Raw genomic sequence first — 15677 nt, 5'->3', positions numbered from 1 at the left:
TGATCACTTCTGTGTGTGCCTATGTTTACATCATCGAGTGGTCTGCTGTTTCCTCGCTTCCATGCTCCCAGGAAGTGCAATTTGGATAGGCTTTAGCCTATCCAAGATACACTTGGGTGAATGGCAGGGTACACCTTGGAAAAGTTAACTCTTCATCGCAGGGCCAACGTGGATAGACAGACAACCATTCACACTCACATTAGAATTATTTTCCAAGCCAAATTAGAATCTCTAAAGAACAGAAAAGTGGAATCACAATCGGGAAAGTCTTATCAATTCCCATCCCTAGTTATGGTTCATATTTACTAGGAAATAAATAAATAAATGGGCTGTACTTGTATAGCGCTTTTCTACCTTCCAGGTACTCAAAGCGCTTTGACACTACTTCCACATTTACCCATTCACACACACATTCACACACTGATGGAGGGAGCTGCCATGCAAGGCGCCAACCAGCACCCATCAGGAGCAAGGGTGAAGTGTCTTGCTCAGGACGCAACGGACATGACGAGGTTGGTACTAGGTGGGATTTGAACCAGGGACCCTCGGGTTGCGCACGGCCACTCTCCCACTGCGCCACGCCATCCCAAATAATAAATCATTTTCCTGAAGTAAACTTGTACAACATATCAAAACATTTTTTGTGTGCTCATCATGACTGCATGTATATATTGAACATGTATTACCTTTTGATTTGAGTTCAGATAACAAACTTCCAGGACCTTCATGACCTATCAAATGTCCCAGATAATGTCCTGGGTTTGACTTATAGTATTTCTGCAGGTCTGGGATGGGGAACGTCACATACAGATTCCTAATGTCTTTGATGGGTACAACTTTGTAGAATTGCTGGTACAACAAACAGGTGCAACCAATAAAAATAGTTAGATACAGTACTATACTTGTATAGCAACAATGAAGAGTTAAAAACAGCAAAAGTGAAACACAAATGCTCACTTTGAGATATTCATCTTGAAAGGGGTGATCGGGGAACTCTGGGATAGGTACATTCTTGTTTTCTACTTCTCCAAATAGCTTCACCACCATTGAGGTCAACTCATCGAGGGATTCTGCAGGTAAAAACAAAAACATCTTTCAACACTTAAACACTTAGTTATAAGCGAATGTATTTTGTTGAAAAGATGAAATCATTTATTTAGCTTTTATTGCATTTGGTCAGAGTTTAGCGCGTGATTTGTTGTCAAGTTCTGTGAGCGACCAAAACTTGTCGACTGTTTGGCTTGTTTGCTTCCTTCATTGCAAGAAAACAATGGTTATTAAATAGAGAAGGGGAATTGTATTGCAGCTGCAACTCAGCGATGCGTTACAACGGTCATTTGTATTAGGTATGTGCCAATTGATCAGCTAACCACCGATCATTTATCGAACAATTTTCCTGAAAAGGTATGTGACTGCCATTCGACTTTGCTTTATTGATTCCCTATTTTAGTATTAAGTTATTTTCTCAATCCCCATTTTATTTATTGCAAAATGTTGATTCGAAATCAGAGAAGAGGTTTGTGCAGATGGGCTGTACTTATAATATCGCAAACTTCCATTCACCAGAACCTAAATTGTTATAAAATTACAACAATTATCAAAGGGAAACTAAACCCAGCCTGAACACATCATTAAATATTTGACTCCAGCATTTACTTAAGGGTGTTTCTTAGGTTTACAGTCCAATTACAGGGTGACTGAGGTGACATTGTTTAGATATCGAACACCAAATTCATGATGTGAAATGGTTGAAGGAAAATACTGAATACGGTACTCATGTTTCAGTAGTCTTAAATTAACTTGACTGTACACAAACAATGAAAGTCCAATATCTAACTTTAATAATAGGCAACGGTAACCAATAAAAGGTATGGTCAAAAGTTAAAGGAAAACATGCCAATTATTATATGTACAACCGGAGCAACTTTATTAAATTGTTGTAAAGCTTGATACTTTTTAACTTGACTGTTATAAATCACTTTATCACACTTTTCATTTAAAACAGATCTATCTTACTTATTAGTTATGCTGAGGAAAATATTGTCTTACCTCTTCCTAAAACACAGAGACCCATTAGATTAGAGGAGTAGTATGTTGAGTGAAATTTGAGCAGCTCCTGACGGACATCAATGCCGTCGTTTGATGGCCTGGTCTCGAGGGTCAACTTGTTACCTAAAACAAAACAGATTGCATTTGATTTTTTTTGTTTAATTAAAATACTGTATTATTGGATTGTCAGTTGTTATTAATTGGCATCACACAGTGAGGTTTTGAATACCTTTTTTATAAGACATCAAGCATAAATAGCTTCCTTTTGTGAAATTACTCTAAAAATCCAAACATAGTTCAATAAGGCGGTGGGCTCTTCTCTTCTAATACTATCCAATACTGCCATCAGGTGTTCTTTTTTAAGTAAGGTTGCTGCTCCTGCACATTGAATGGAGTCTGCTGAGTAAAGTTGGGTTCCTATTAGCCTTTTGTTAAAAAAATACAGAGCATTTATTATTTTCTTGTTTTACTACTTCAAATTCAATAAAGGTGTATCGGTACACAAAAATTTCGGTTCAGTACGTACCTCGGTTTAGAGGTCACGGTTCGGTTCATTTTCGGTACAGTAAAAAAACAACAAAATATAAATGTTTTTGTTGTTTATTTACCAAATTTGTAAACAATGGCTTTATCCTTTTAACATTGGGAGCACTATAGTTCTGCCCACGTTAATCAACATTAAACTGCCTCAAATTGTTGCTCAGATGAAATAAAATGACAAAACGTTTCTTCTACATATAAAAAGTGCAACATTAAACAGTTTCAAGTCAACTCATCATGCTTAATTTATCACAGCATTTGGGAAGCCTGTAGTTGATTTCTATAATGTAAACGTTATATTTTATCAACATGTGATAGCAGGGACCCTGCCATTCAAAGCTTTTCTGTCCGTAAAGCACGCATGCACAGACACAGCAAAATGAGCCAACGTTACGCTAAAAGCTAATTAGCCTTCACCTCAAGCCAGAACTGCGAGCGAGCTGAACTGCAGTTTAAGTTTCTAGAAGGTCAACGGGCTAATAATGATGTTAGTAGTAGTTGACTGGGAGGTGTTTATTATCATTTGGGGAGAGTACACTGCCTTAAGCTCACCTGCTAAACACCTATCTGCTCGACGCTGAAGCATTTACTAAATGCGCTCTGAATACGCACTGCTGATTGGCTGTTACCGCTCTGAATACACACTGCTGATTGGCTGTTTCCGCTATATATGTAACCAATCAGATGGTTGTGTGGGTGGAACACTGCTGGGTGCTGACACAAAAGCAGGAGAAGCAAAGCAGCTTGTTAAGACTTTAGCTAAGAAACTCATTCGGTACACCCCCGTACCGAACCGAAACCCCTGTACCGAAACGGTTCAATACCAATACACTTACGGTCACACCCCTAATATTCAAGCTAGCTTACTGCCATAGCCAGCAGTTTGTCCTCTCCTATTCTCTTCTCCGTGCTAATCCAGCTATGACATAACATTGAAAAGAATGTTGGCTAAGGGTTTTTCCCATGGTTAGTTAGAGCCAAACCTAGAACTAATGTTTAGAGAACATTAACATTAATGCTGTATTCTAGTCTGTATTACCATATTTAACATACTTAAATAATCGATATTTGGATATATGTCCATCGGTTTGTTAATCTTCCACGATGTAATTGTGACGCACCAAAGAATCGATCACTTTTTCCACTTCTAGTGCTGAGGTAGTTCGGGCATCTAGTTCCTTCTTGTAAAGTGTTTCGGGCATGCCTAACTTGGAGGAGGCCCATGGTAGATCAAGGACATGGAGTGACTACAGCAGTGGCCACCAACCTTTTCGAGGCCAAGGTCCCTGGTCTTAGCCAAAAACCAAAGTAAGATCTACCCCTGCGTCAACCAAGTTTATATGTGCATGTGTGTGTATACGTACGTACACACACACACACACACACACACACACACACACACACATTATTTTTTATTGAAAAAAAATATATATATATATATATATATTTGAATACGGTACTCATGTTTCAGTAGTTATTAATTCACTTGACTGTACACAAACATCCATCCATCCATCCATTTTCTACCGCTTATTCCCTTTTTTTGGGGTTGCGGGAGGCGGTGGCGCCTATCTCAGCTACAATCGTACACAAACAATGAAAGTCCAATATCTAACTTTAATAATAGGCAACGGTAACCAATAAAAGGTGTGGTCAAAAGTTAAAGGAAAATATGCCAATTATTATATGTACAACCGGAGCAACTTTATGAAATTGTTGTAAAGCTTGATACATTTTAACTTGACTGTTATAAATCACTTTAGCACACTTATATATATATATATATACAGTCAAGAAAATAAGTATTTGAACACCTGTTAATCAGCTAGAATTCTGACCCTCAAAGACCTGTTAGTCCGCCTTTAAAACTCCTCCTCCACTCCACTGTATTATCCTGGATCAGATGTACCTGTGTGAGGTCATTAGCTGCATAAAGACACCTGTCCACCCCATACAATCAGTAAGACCCAAACATTCAGCATGGCTAAGAGCAAAGAGCTGTCCAAAGACACCGGAGACAAAATGGTACAACTCCACGAAGATGGAAAGGGCTACGGAGAAATTGCCAAGCAGTTTGGTGAAAAAGGTCCACTGTTGGAGCAATCATTAGAAAATGGAAGAAACTAAACATGACGGCCAATCTAAATCGGAGTGGAGCCCCATGCAAGATATCACCTCGTGGGGTCTCAATGATGCTAAGAAAGGTGAGGAATCAGCCCAGGACTACACGGCAGAACTTGGTCAATAACGTGACAAGAGCTGGGACCACTGTTTCCATGTTCACTGTTGGTAATACACTAAGACGTCATGGTTTGAAATCATGCACGGCACGGAAGGTTCCCCTGCTTAAACCAGCACATGTTAAGGCCCATCTTAGGTCTGCCAATACCCATTTGGATGATCCAGACAATTCATGGGAGAAAGTTTTGTGGACAGTTGAGACCAAAATTTACCTTTTTGGTCATAATTCCACTATGTGTGTTTGGAGGAAGAAGAATGATGCGTACCATCCCAAGAACACCATCCCTACTATGAAGCATGGGGGTGGTAGCATCATGCTTTGGGGTTTTTTTTATGCTCATGGGACAGGATGACTGTACTGTATTAAGGAGAGGATGACTGCAGCCATGTAGTGAAGTGAAGTGAATTATATTTATATAGCGCTTTTCTCAAGTGACTCAAAGCGCTTTACATAGTGACACCCAATATCTAAGTTACATTTAAACCAGTGTGGGTGGCACTGGGAGCAGGTGGGTAAAGTGTCTTGCCCAAGGACACAACGGCAGTGACTAGGATGGCACAAGCGGGAATCGAACCTGCAACCCTCAAGTTGCTGACACGGCCACTCTACCAACTGAGCTATGCCGCTATTGTGAGATTTTGGTCAAAGACCTCCTTCCCTCTGTCAGATCATTGAAGATGAGTCGTGGCTGGATTTTTCAACATGACAATGACGCAAAACACAGCCAGGAAAATCACGAACTGGCTTCGTAAGAACCATATCAATGTTCTGGAGTGGCCTAGCGAGTCTCCTTTTTTTGTTCCAATTGAAAATCTTTGGAGGGAGCTGAAAGTCTGTGTTACTCAGCGACAGCCCAGAAACCTGACTGATCTAGAAAAGATCTGTGTGGAGGAGTGAGCGAGAATCCCTACTGCTGTCTGTGCAAACCTGCTGAAGAACTGCAGGAAGCGTTTGACCTCTGTAATTGCAAACAAAAGCTACTCTACCAAATATTAATGTTGGTGTTCAAATACTTATTTTCAGCTTTATCACACAAATAAGATGTTAAAAAATCATAGATTGTGATTTCTGGATTTTTTTTTAGGTTATCTCTCATACAGTGGACATGCACCTACCGTGAACATTTCAGACCCCTCCATGATTTCTAAGTGGGAGAACTTGCAAAATAGCAGGGTGTTCAAATACTTATTTTCTTCACTGTGTATATATATATATATATATATATATATATATATATATATATATATATATATATATATATATATATATATATACACATATACACACATTTTGTGTTGTTTTGTTTTCTTAAAGACAAAGCATTGTGTCATTATTATTGGCTAATGTCAACATTTTGGCGTTTTCTCATTGTGTTTCTTGCTGTTTTCCCAATTTGGACAAACAACTTACTGGACCGCACAAATGGCCCCTGTATCGCATTTTGGGCACCCCTGCAGAAAAAACTTACTGTTTATGGCCACTATTGTCTTAGTATCGTAGTATATTTGTTCATCTTATGGATACATATGGGTCACAAGTCACATGGTTGTCTTATGTCAAGACTCGGAAGTAGTAAAATCAGCTGTTCACCTGGCGGGTTTATCCTGTGTGATTAAAGAGGGGATAAACGGGAAGTCTTTCTTTAGCTGCCGTCTTGTTTTATCAAATATTACTGCTTTTGCACAAGACAATGTTTAGTTTTGTATGCACCATGAATCATCACAAAATCAAGGGGCAAAGTTCAAGGACTATTATTTGGCTAGTTAGTTCTCGTCGCAGATGAACGATGATGGTCGTGGACTCGTGGTTGCAAGAGTTGTTTGATGTTGAATGCTAGAAAATGTCTGATGTATTGCAACAGTCAGCCTTAATGCACTGTTGTAGCTCAATGATTTATGAGCATGTCATGCCATGCGGGTTTGCGAGACCAGGGTGTAGCGCACGGCCTTGCTTGTGGGGTGTGGCGGCGGTGTGGAGAGCCACAGGAAGAGAGGCTGAAGATACATGGGCAAAGATATGCAGGCATTTTTAGGTATTAAAATGTGTGCCTGGTAATTATCCGGGTGGGTGTATCACTGATGTCGTACTAAAATATATTTTTTCAAATATTTTCGCGACCTGTAGCATCCCAAAGATTGACTGGTCGATCGACGGGTTGGCGACCCCTGGACTCCAATATGTCTCACAGCTGCCCTGGGAACGCCTTGGATGTGGTCTGAGACAGGGAAGTCTGGGCTTCCCAACTAAGACTGCTACCCCAGTCATCTATGATATTTAAGATCTTCTAAAATACTTTATTGTTATTGCTGATCATGTGTGTACCTCAATAAATCTTCCTGTGTATAAAAAAATTACCTGTTCCAAATTTACTGAAGGGGTGATTTGGGTTGCCAGTGGCTTTTTCCAGCTGAAAGAGCCTCCAAGCATCATTCATCAGGTTTTTGTCATGCTCAGAGTCCACAGCGTTCACCTCTCGGTCCTTACAGCTTTCATCAAACAACGGGCACAGAAAGAACTGGGCAAATCTACAGATTAGAACATACAAATGGATGCCATCATTAAGGATAGTAGACATTTTCCACAACACAGTATATGAATAATGGTTTACTAAATTTGGATGACTTATAAATGTAATTACATGTTTTTTGTGGAAGACCAATCTTGGCTGGTATTGTTTGAAATGTAAATGTTTTGAGAGTCAGCCGTCATCAAGTAACGAACACATAAGGTGCGCCTTTAAATATTTAATCGCTCTTGCACGCAGTGTCCATTCTCACTAGACCAGATGGTCCTCAGCCTTTACTAGTAGTGGAGAACAATTACATTATACAGCTAACAGGTGCATGCTAGGGGACTATTCATTTATGAAGGTAACCTCATCCCACAATTGACTGATTGTCTTATTTCGACCACCACTAAGAACAACAGCTTCACCCTATGCCTGAGGTGGTCAGTGGGACCTATGTTGCATGTTTATAACACCAAATTCAACACAGTGTTACACTATAGTAACTTAAAAAAAATGAAAATATAGTTCACTCGTGTGTGCTGTTGTCGATAGGTGTCCTTTCTGACACTAGTATGACAGAACTGTGCAAAGGTTTAAAGCCAACATTAGAGTTGTTGTTTAACAAATGACCATAACTACAATGTTACTCAGTAATGAGCAATCCCACACATGGCTACTATGTTCAACAAAAACTACTTTTACATGTGTGTGTCTGTGTCTATCTTTCCTTGGTTAGTAAACTACTATGATTTTAGGGGTTTAGCGGTTTAATTAACACTATTAGGACTCAAATATTGACAAATATCCAGATCTTCACTGAAAATGTAATTTTGATTGATTGATTGAAACTTTTATTAGTAGATTCCACAGTTCAGTACATATTCCGTACAATTGACCACTAAATGTTAACACCCGAATAAGTTTTTCAATTTGTTTAAGTCGGGGTCCACGTTAATCAATTCATGGTAATGATTGTTCTATAGGCAATGCACCAACACTTAGACAAACTTTAATGATCCACAGGGGAAATTGTTCAACACACTAAAAAGTTTGTGTTTATTATTTTGAATGTACATGTGTAAAAGTTAAGCTTTTGCATAGCACTGTACATGCACACTAAACTATGTTCCACAGGTGAAATATAATCAAATCAATGGTTAATTACCTATCAAGAGCTCCCTGTAAGTGTTCGTGAGACACATCAAAGTAATAGTTAGTGTGCTCGCCACTCGTGAAGGCGTTGGAGCTGCCAGCATGCTCACTCAAGAACTGGCCGTACTCATTCTCCTTTGGGTACTTCTTTGTCCCCAAGAACAGCATGTGTTCACAAAAGTGCGCCAGGCCTGCAATGTTTGCCGGATCCGATAGGGAACCTGGAAATTCAAGTGGAAATATTATTGAAATACAGTCAAAGATGCAGTGGAGATATTTCAATCTGAATCTGTGTGGAAAAAATTATTCATACATATGCCTTAATCCAACAATACATGAAAATGAATTTGATAACTTGATTAATGTCGAAGTGTGTTTGTTTTCTTTGTCACTCTGTGCATCACTCTCAGTACCTTAATGTGTTTATTCAATAATCTAAATAAATTAAAGAGAGAGAAGCCTCTTGCCAGTCATTCATAATTTTTGCCTCAGTGGGGGGAGGTGGACCGGTAGCGCACGCACGCATGCACACAATGCATAGACAGATCCTAGCTAGTTGCGATTTGCTAGTGAGCAGCAGCAAAAAAGGAAACTTAGAAAAATGAGGAGAAAAAAAAATATTGCAAAGCCAAATGTCATTGTGTGGGCCTATTTAGGCCTAAGAACCAAATGAACAACATAATCCCGAACAAAACTGAATTTGTTGGAAAATAATGACAATACAAATTTGGAAAAAAGTTTTTAGAACTCGGGGGGGGGGGAACAGCACTTCATGATGTCTAATATTTATTGAAGTTCAAATTTTTATTTGAATTTACTTATTTAGGATAATAAAAAGTTATTGACCTTCCAATTACTAAGGAAATATATTACAGTAAAAATAAAATAAAAGTGAATTGTGTTTGAAAGGTTTATTTGCATCATCATTATTATAATATATTATAATAACACTATTGCTGAATTTGGTCTCAAAATAGTGCTGACAATATCATTTCTCAGCAATAATTTGTGAGACAATATATCATCCAGCAAAATGTGTTTTCAGCCCAGGCCTATTCATGCATATTTTTGTTTTGTTTTGTGTATGTTTGTTAAAAAATTGTGAGGCACACTAAAGAAACTAACGAATGCATTACAACAACACATTATAATGTTTGGCTATTGTCTGGTCAACCCCCATGTTGAACTATTAGATGAGTAAAGATATGAATTTGTGTATTGTGGACGTAAATACTGTATTTATCTTCACTGCCTGTCAGTCTCCAACGTGAATGTGAAATTCTGTCAGAAAGTTTTTTTTTCCCTGGAATATATCAAAAATAAATAACTACCAAAGATGACCTACTGAGAACGCTTTATTGTCAAACAATAAAAAGGTAGGACAGTGATTTCTTACCGATGTGGACATCTAAAGCAGCAGATGATTTGTCTGTTGTTGGGTCACTGATGAGCATGGCCCTCAAGCCATTGTTGAACTCTAAGCCTCTGTAAACGCGTTTGTCTTCAGGGGAGCGAATGATATCAGCGACCACTCGATTCAGAGCTGGGTCAATCATTCTGAGGGAAGAAGAGGACACCAGCCTACAACAGAGACAGATAGTAATGTATAAATTAAAGGACTTCAGCCAAAAATAGTAAATAGTCATTAGTAGATCTGGCAACATTGCCAAAGGGGCTGTTTGCAACATTTAAACAGATGTCTAGAGGGCGCTAACTTTCCAATGTACATTACACAGTAGGGCTGGGCACTATGGCAAAAAAAGAATCACGATTAATTTTTTCATATTATCAGATCTCGATTAATATCACAATTTATTTTTTTAATCAAAGCAAATTGTCCCATGCAGGATACTACAGAGTACCGCATACTAACTGTTTTACTACTGCAGTATCTAGTAACAAAAATATTGACCTTCTTTGATTGAGGTGATATGTGCTAACAGTTGACAACTGTCATTTTGTTAATTTCTATAACTGTTTTTAGTAGAATTGCAACGGTACAGGGAACCACACTACAGTTGGTACCTGGTTTTAGAGCCACGATATTGCTTCTTTTTCAGCACATTTTGTGGGGTTAAACTTAGAGAACAACTTTTGTTCCTCTCAAAGTTATTTTGGGTGTTTTTTGCTGGTCATCACAAACATTCTACAAAGTATAATTGGTGTACTGAATATTATAAGACTTTCATTTCAAGTGGTAAAGTATTATTTTTATTTTTTAATGACTTGTATACATCAGTGCTTTTCACAAGTGCTTTGGCAAACAACAAGCGGTGACCCAGAATGTGGAGTTTTTAAAACTCAAATTCTGTGTCTTATATTAAATGAGAATACATTTAAGTGTAGTTTGAATTCAAGGTACTGTAAAATAATGGATACCATTACCAACACATCAAACAAGTTTAATGATTATTTCAAGAACAAAATGTTTTTATTCACAAACAAAAAGAACACAGAGTATCTGTCTGCAAAGATGTTGTTTTTTTACTACATTTTATATCAGAGGAGTGGATTCCTTGCAGACACAAACAAATGGTCTGATTAAAAATATGTATAAATAAAAAGCCTTTTCTGATTAAGATAGGTGATTCTCCCGATCGGGACCCATACAATCACATAGAGGTTCTGAGTGCCTGCAAGTCCGCATTCAGTGCAGGATTACTGGTGAGCTGCACCAGATAGTGAAAGTAAAGTGTGCCAATTTTCAACTTCTATGCTAGTGTTAGTCATATTTATTTGTTTTGTTCTTCTGGACTGCACTTTCCGCTGTGTAAGGGGAAGAGACAACACTGATGGAACATTCATTACGTCGTGATTAGCTTCACTTTTGCAACGAGAAGTCACTCGCACACACGCGGACACAAACGCTTTCACAAAAAACACGCATATTTACACTAATACATAGGACCACGGTCAATAAAGGCGGATTGCTCCATGCAGGATTATACCAATTTATTGCTTCCCTAATGTTTACTACTGCGGTAACTTCTAAGAGACATTTCTGCCATTTTTGATCGAGGTATAAATGCCAACAGCTGATCTCCATGAACGAACTCAAATTAATTGCGATCAACGAACACGATCCTATAATCGCCCAGCCCTATTACACAGTATAACCCACCCTCTTCCAGCTTAAAGGACGTAAAGACATAACTACTACGTACATAACACATGCACATTAGATTTGGTTGTTGTTAGCTAGAAATGGAGATTTGGATAGTTAGTGTTAGTCGTCATTGAATGTACAGTATGGTCTATCATAAAAACAACATGACTGCAAATTGTTCGTTGCTTCACTTGCACTGCTTTTGTGTGTTGACAAAACAAAGTGAAAGACCACCGTAAACACCAATCATTTTTTTCGGGCTGGCAGCACGGTGGCCGAGGGGTTAGTGCATCTGCCACACAATACAAAGGGCCTGAGTTCAATCCCGAGGTCAGGATCTTTCTTTGTGGAGATAGCATATATTCTCCCCTTGTCTGGGTGGGTTCCCTCCGGGTAGGCCGGCTTTCCCACCTCCAAAGACATGCACCTAGGGATAGCTTGATTGGCAACACTAAATTGGCCCTAGTATGCGAATGTGAGTGTGAATGTTGTCTGTCTATCTGGGATGAGGTGGCAGCCTGTCCAGGGTGTACCGCGCCTACCGCCCGAATGCAGCTGAGATAGGTTCCAGCGACCCCCCGCCACCCCAAAAGGGAAAAGCGGTAGAAAAATGGATGGATGGATCGACGGTAAAAAAAAATTGAGTACACAAACTTAGTATTTGTGAAAAAAATAGAAATTTTTAACACAAATGTGTTCTGTTAAACCACTAATTGTAAAACAAGCTAGCCAATGTTTTTGTTATATTTTTTGTTTTGAAAAATGGAACTGAGTAAGTTACTAACAGCACCTTTAAACTATAAGTTCCTTTGATGGCGCTAATAATTCTTTATCCATCTATTTCTACAACTTGTCCCTCTTGTGGTTGCTCGATGTGCTGGAGCCTATCTCAGCTGCATTCTGGCCAAAGATAGGGTACATCCTGGACAAGTCGGCATCTCGTCGCAAGGTCTACACAGATAGACAGCCCGTGTGTTTAACATGTATTTGTCCTGACTCTTTTTTGACCCTCGGTCCATACCGTAGCGTGGAAAACTCTAATGGCGTTCAGTTACTGTTGAGCCGCAAGCTCAAAAATACCGAGCATAAATGCACAAAGAAAGGACATTTTGTAAATCTCAGATCCAAAGCCATGGCAAGTCGTTCTCCCAACAAGACAAGACCATTTAATTTTTGATCACCCTAAGATGACATAATTGGAGCAAACGCCTGCTGGTGCTTTTTGCCACTTGCAGAGAGGAGCTTCACGTCTGTGTTTACGTAACAATTGAGTGCATTGATAACATAAAATGTTGATTATTACACCACCTGATTTGATAATACAGTAAAAATGCTCTGCAGAAAAAAAGACGATAGAAAGGAAGTCTAGAGTTACTTTTTATTTAGAGACTTTCGTCAAAACATGTCGGGACACCTCTTCTTCATAATAATAGCGTTACGCATCACAGCTGATCTAACTACATACATACAAATAAAAATGTGTTTTACATTAGGATCATGCTTAGTCAATTATTATTGATTAACTACATAATAACAATGCTATCAAAAATAATAAGATACTTATTTTACTTAAAAAAACGTTGGTCTTACTTAAAAATGCACGCATCTAGTTATATTAAGTGTTAAAAAATATTACATGGCTTTCACGGAATTACATTTTAAAATATTTTGCATTCATGGCTCTCAGCCAAAAACGTTCCCGACTCCTGGTCTAGAGTACACTTACTAATGACACAGAATTATATTTATTCGCAATTAATTGTTATTAATTTCGTGTTGACCATGAACAAACTGTGATTATCTCAATTAAATATTTTGACCGTTTATCAGCTCTGGTTCATTCAGCGTGTTACGGTGATTAAACCAAGTATAGCGCTTATTAGGAGAGGCCCTCTGACATTTAAGTGTTAGTACGCAATATTTGTACACGATTATCGTGTATTGATTGTGAATACACCCGAGCTGGGCGTTCCTAGAATATGAAGAACCAAGCAAAATTTGGCAATTAGTCGGGAGACAACAAGAGCACCTACAATTAAAAATTCACCCAACACTCGCATGTTTGACAATATAAATATTAGGGGTGTGAGAAAAATCAATTTGAACTTGAATCGCGATTCTCACGTTGTGCGATTCAGAATCGATTCTCATTTTTAAAAAATATTTTTTTTATTTTATTTTTATTAATCTAACTAAACAATACACAGCAATACCATAACAATGCCATCCAATTCCAAAATCGAACCTGACCAAGCAACACTCAGAACTGCAATAAACAGAGCAATTGAGGAGACACAAACACGACACAGAACAAACCAAAAGTAGTGAAACAGAAATGAATATTATCAACAACAGTATCAATATTAGTTATAATTTCAGCATAGCAGTGATTAAAAATCCCTCATTGACATTATCATTAGACATTTATAAAAAAAATAAAAATAAAAAAAAGAACAATAGTGTCACAGTGGCTTACACTTGCATCGCATCTCATAAGTTTGACAACACACCATTGTCCTTTACAATTATAAACTTTTTTTTTTATTATCTACTACTCTGCTTGCATGTCAGCAGAATGGGGTAGATCCTGCTGAAATCTTATGTATTGAATGAATACAGAATCGTTTTGAATTCGAAAAATATCGTTTTTGAACCGAGAATCGCGTTGAATCGAAAAAAATTGATTTATAATTGAATCGCGACCCCAAGAATCGATATTGAATCGAATCGTTGGACACCGAAAGATTCGCAGCCCTAATAAATATTATAAAAATAACAGTGACGATGAGGTGGCAACTTGTCCAGGGCCTTCCGCCCGATTGTAGCTGAGATAAGCGCCAGACCCCAAAAGGGAATAAGCGGTAGAAAATGGATGGATGGATAACAGTGACGACCAAAATTCATGCAGCCCCTTTCTCCATCCATTTCCACCGCTTGTCCCTTTCGGGGTAGCTGGAGCCTATCTCAGCTGCATTCGGGCAGAAGGCGGGGTGCACCCTGGAAAAGTCGCCCCCTCACCACAGGGCCAACACAGATAGACAACATTCACACACTAGGGCCCATTCCAGTGTTGCCAATCAACCTATGCCCATGTCTTTGGATGTGGGAGGAAGCTGGAGTACATGGAGGGAACCCCTCGCAGTCACGGGGAGAAAAGGCAAACTCCACACAGAAACATCCCGAGCCCGGGATTGAACTCCGGACCTTCGTGTTGTGAGGCACATGCACTAACCCCTTTCATCACCGTGCTGCCCCTCTTCTCGTAAACGACTCCATGGCAACTGTTCATCAAATTGAACACTTCTGTAGTTACTACTTACCCAACTCAACTGTATCGTTATGTGAAATATGTATTAAATACTGATTATTTATGACCACGGCGACAAAATAGACGTCCCCCGGACAATTGAAGAGTGTTGAAGCCGGACAGCTGAGGTCAACCTCCCGGCTTAACGGCCCGGCGCATACTGCTAGCGCATTAGCTAGGTAGCTTGACTTGGTGCCGATAACAACACATATATTCAACTAGTGGACTGAAATGTTCTCGCTCAACACTTACTTTATTACTTGGTTGAGATGGGAGCCGTTTGCCGCTGACTGGAAATATCTCTTAAACTGTGCTGTTCGGTTAATGCACTTAAACATACTTTGCACCCATGGACAACAAACCTTGTCTTTCAGACCACCATCTTGCGCTAGGCGAAAAGAGTCAAGCGCTGATCATCAGTTGAACTCCCGGAGGAATATCGCATTCAGTTCAACCTGCTGACGCCGAGCTTTTTTTGAACAGTTATGTGTATGTTTCCGATTTGGACAACTTATTGTTGATATGCGCTGAATATTGAACCCATATAAAGCATTTCAATTGTATCAAGGATTCGTAAATCGACTACAAGGGCTGCATATCGAATATAATGGGTGACTCAGGTTTCAGAGCTTTGTCCTGTCTTGTTTTTTCATAGTTGTTTGATTAATGGTCCCAAACTTGTTCAACATGCAACGTGTTGTTGTTGCAACGTCATAAATAATTACTTAAGTGATGTAATAGAACATAAGCCTAATGATACGGAATGCAATCT

The 15677-nt window shown here is 38.9% G+C and overlaps 1 protein-coding gene across 2 annotated transcripts in view; it reads right to left on the bottom strand.

Annotated features, from left to right (window-relative positions):
* ide (insulin-degrading enzyme) overlaps positions 1 to 15404 on the bottom strand; it is a 48338-nt gene extending 32934 nt beyond the window's left edge. Inside the window, exons 1-7 of one of the 2 annotated variants that reach the window (XM_061910847.1) lie at positions 15268 to 15404; positions 9889 to 10073; positions 8506 to 8713; positions 7187 to 7356; positions 2050 to 2172; positions 958 to 1070; positions 687 to 849 (exon numbers count right to left, since the gene is read on the bottom strand). In XM_061910847.1, the coding sequence (XP_061766831.1) occupies positions 687 to 849; positions 958 to 1070; positions 2050 to 2172; positions 7187 to 7356; positions 8506 to 8713; positions 9889 to 10048 (937 nt within the window). In that variant the 5' untranslated portion in view covers positions 10049 to 10073; positions 15268 to 15404. Of the gene's footprint in view, positions 1 to 686; positions 850 to 957; positions 1071 to 2049; positions 2173 to 7186; positions 7357 to 8505; positions 8714 to 9888; positions 10074 to 15157 lie in introns of both variants that reach the window. The other variant, XM_061910846.1, reaches the window with a different exon arrangement.
* Between the last annotated feature and the right edge of the window lie 273 nt (positions 15405 to 15677).

This window comes from Nerophis ophidion, linkage group LG09, assembly GCF_033978795.1.
Source record: "Nerophis ophidion isolate RoL-2023_Sa linkage group LG09, RoL_Noph_v1.0, whole genome shotgun sequence".
Classification (NCBI taxonomy): domain Eukaryota; kingdom Metazoa; phylum Chordata; class Actinopteri; order Syngnathiformes; family Syngnathidae; genus Nerophis; species Nerophis ophidion.
Note: the sequence above shows the minus strand (reverse complement) of the source record. Positions and strands in the feature narration are given on the sequence as shown.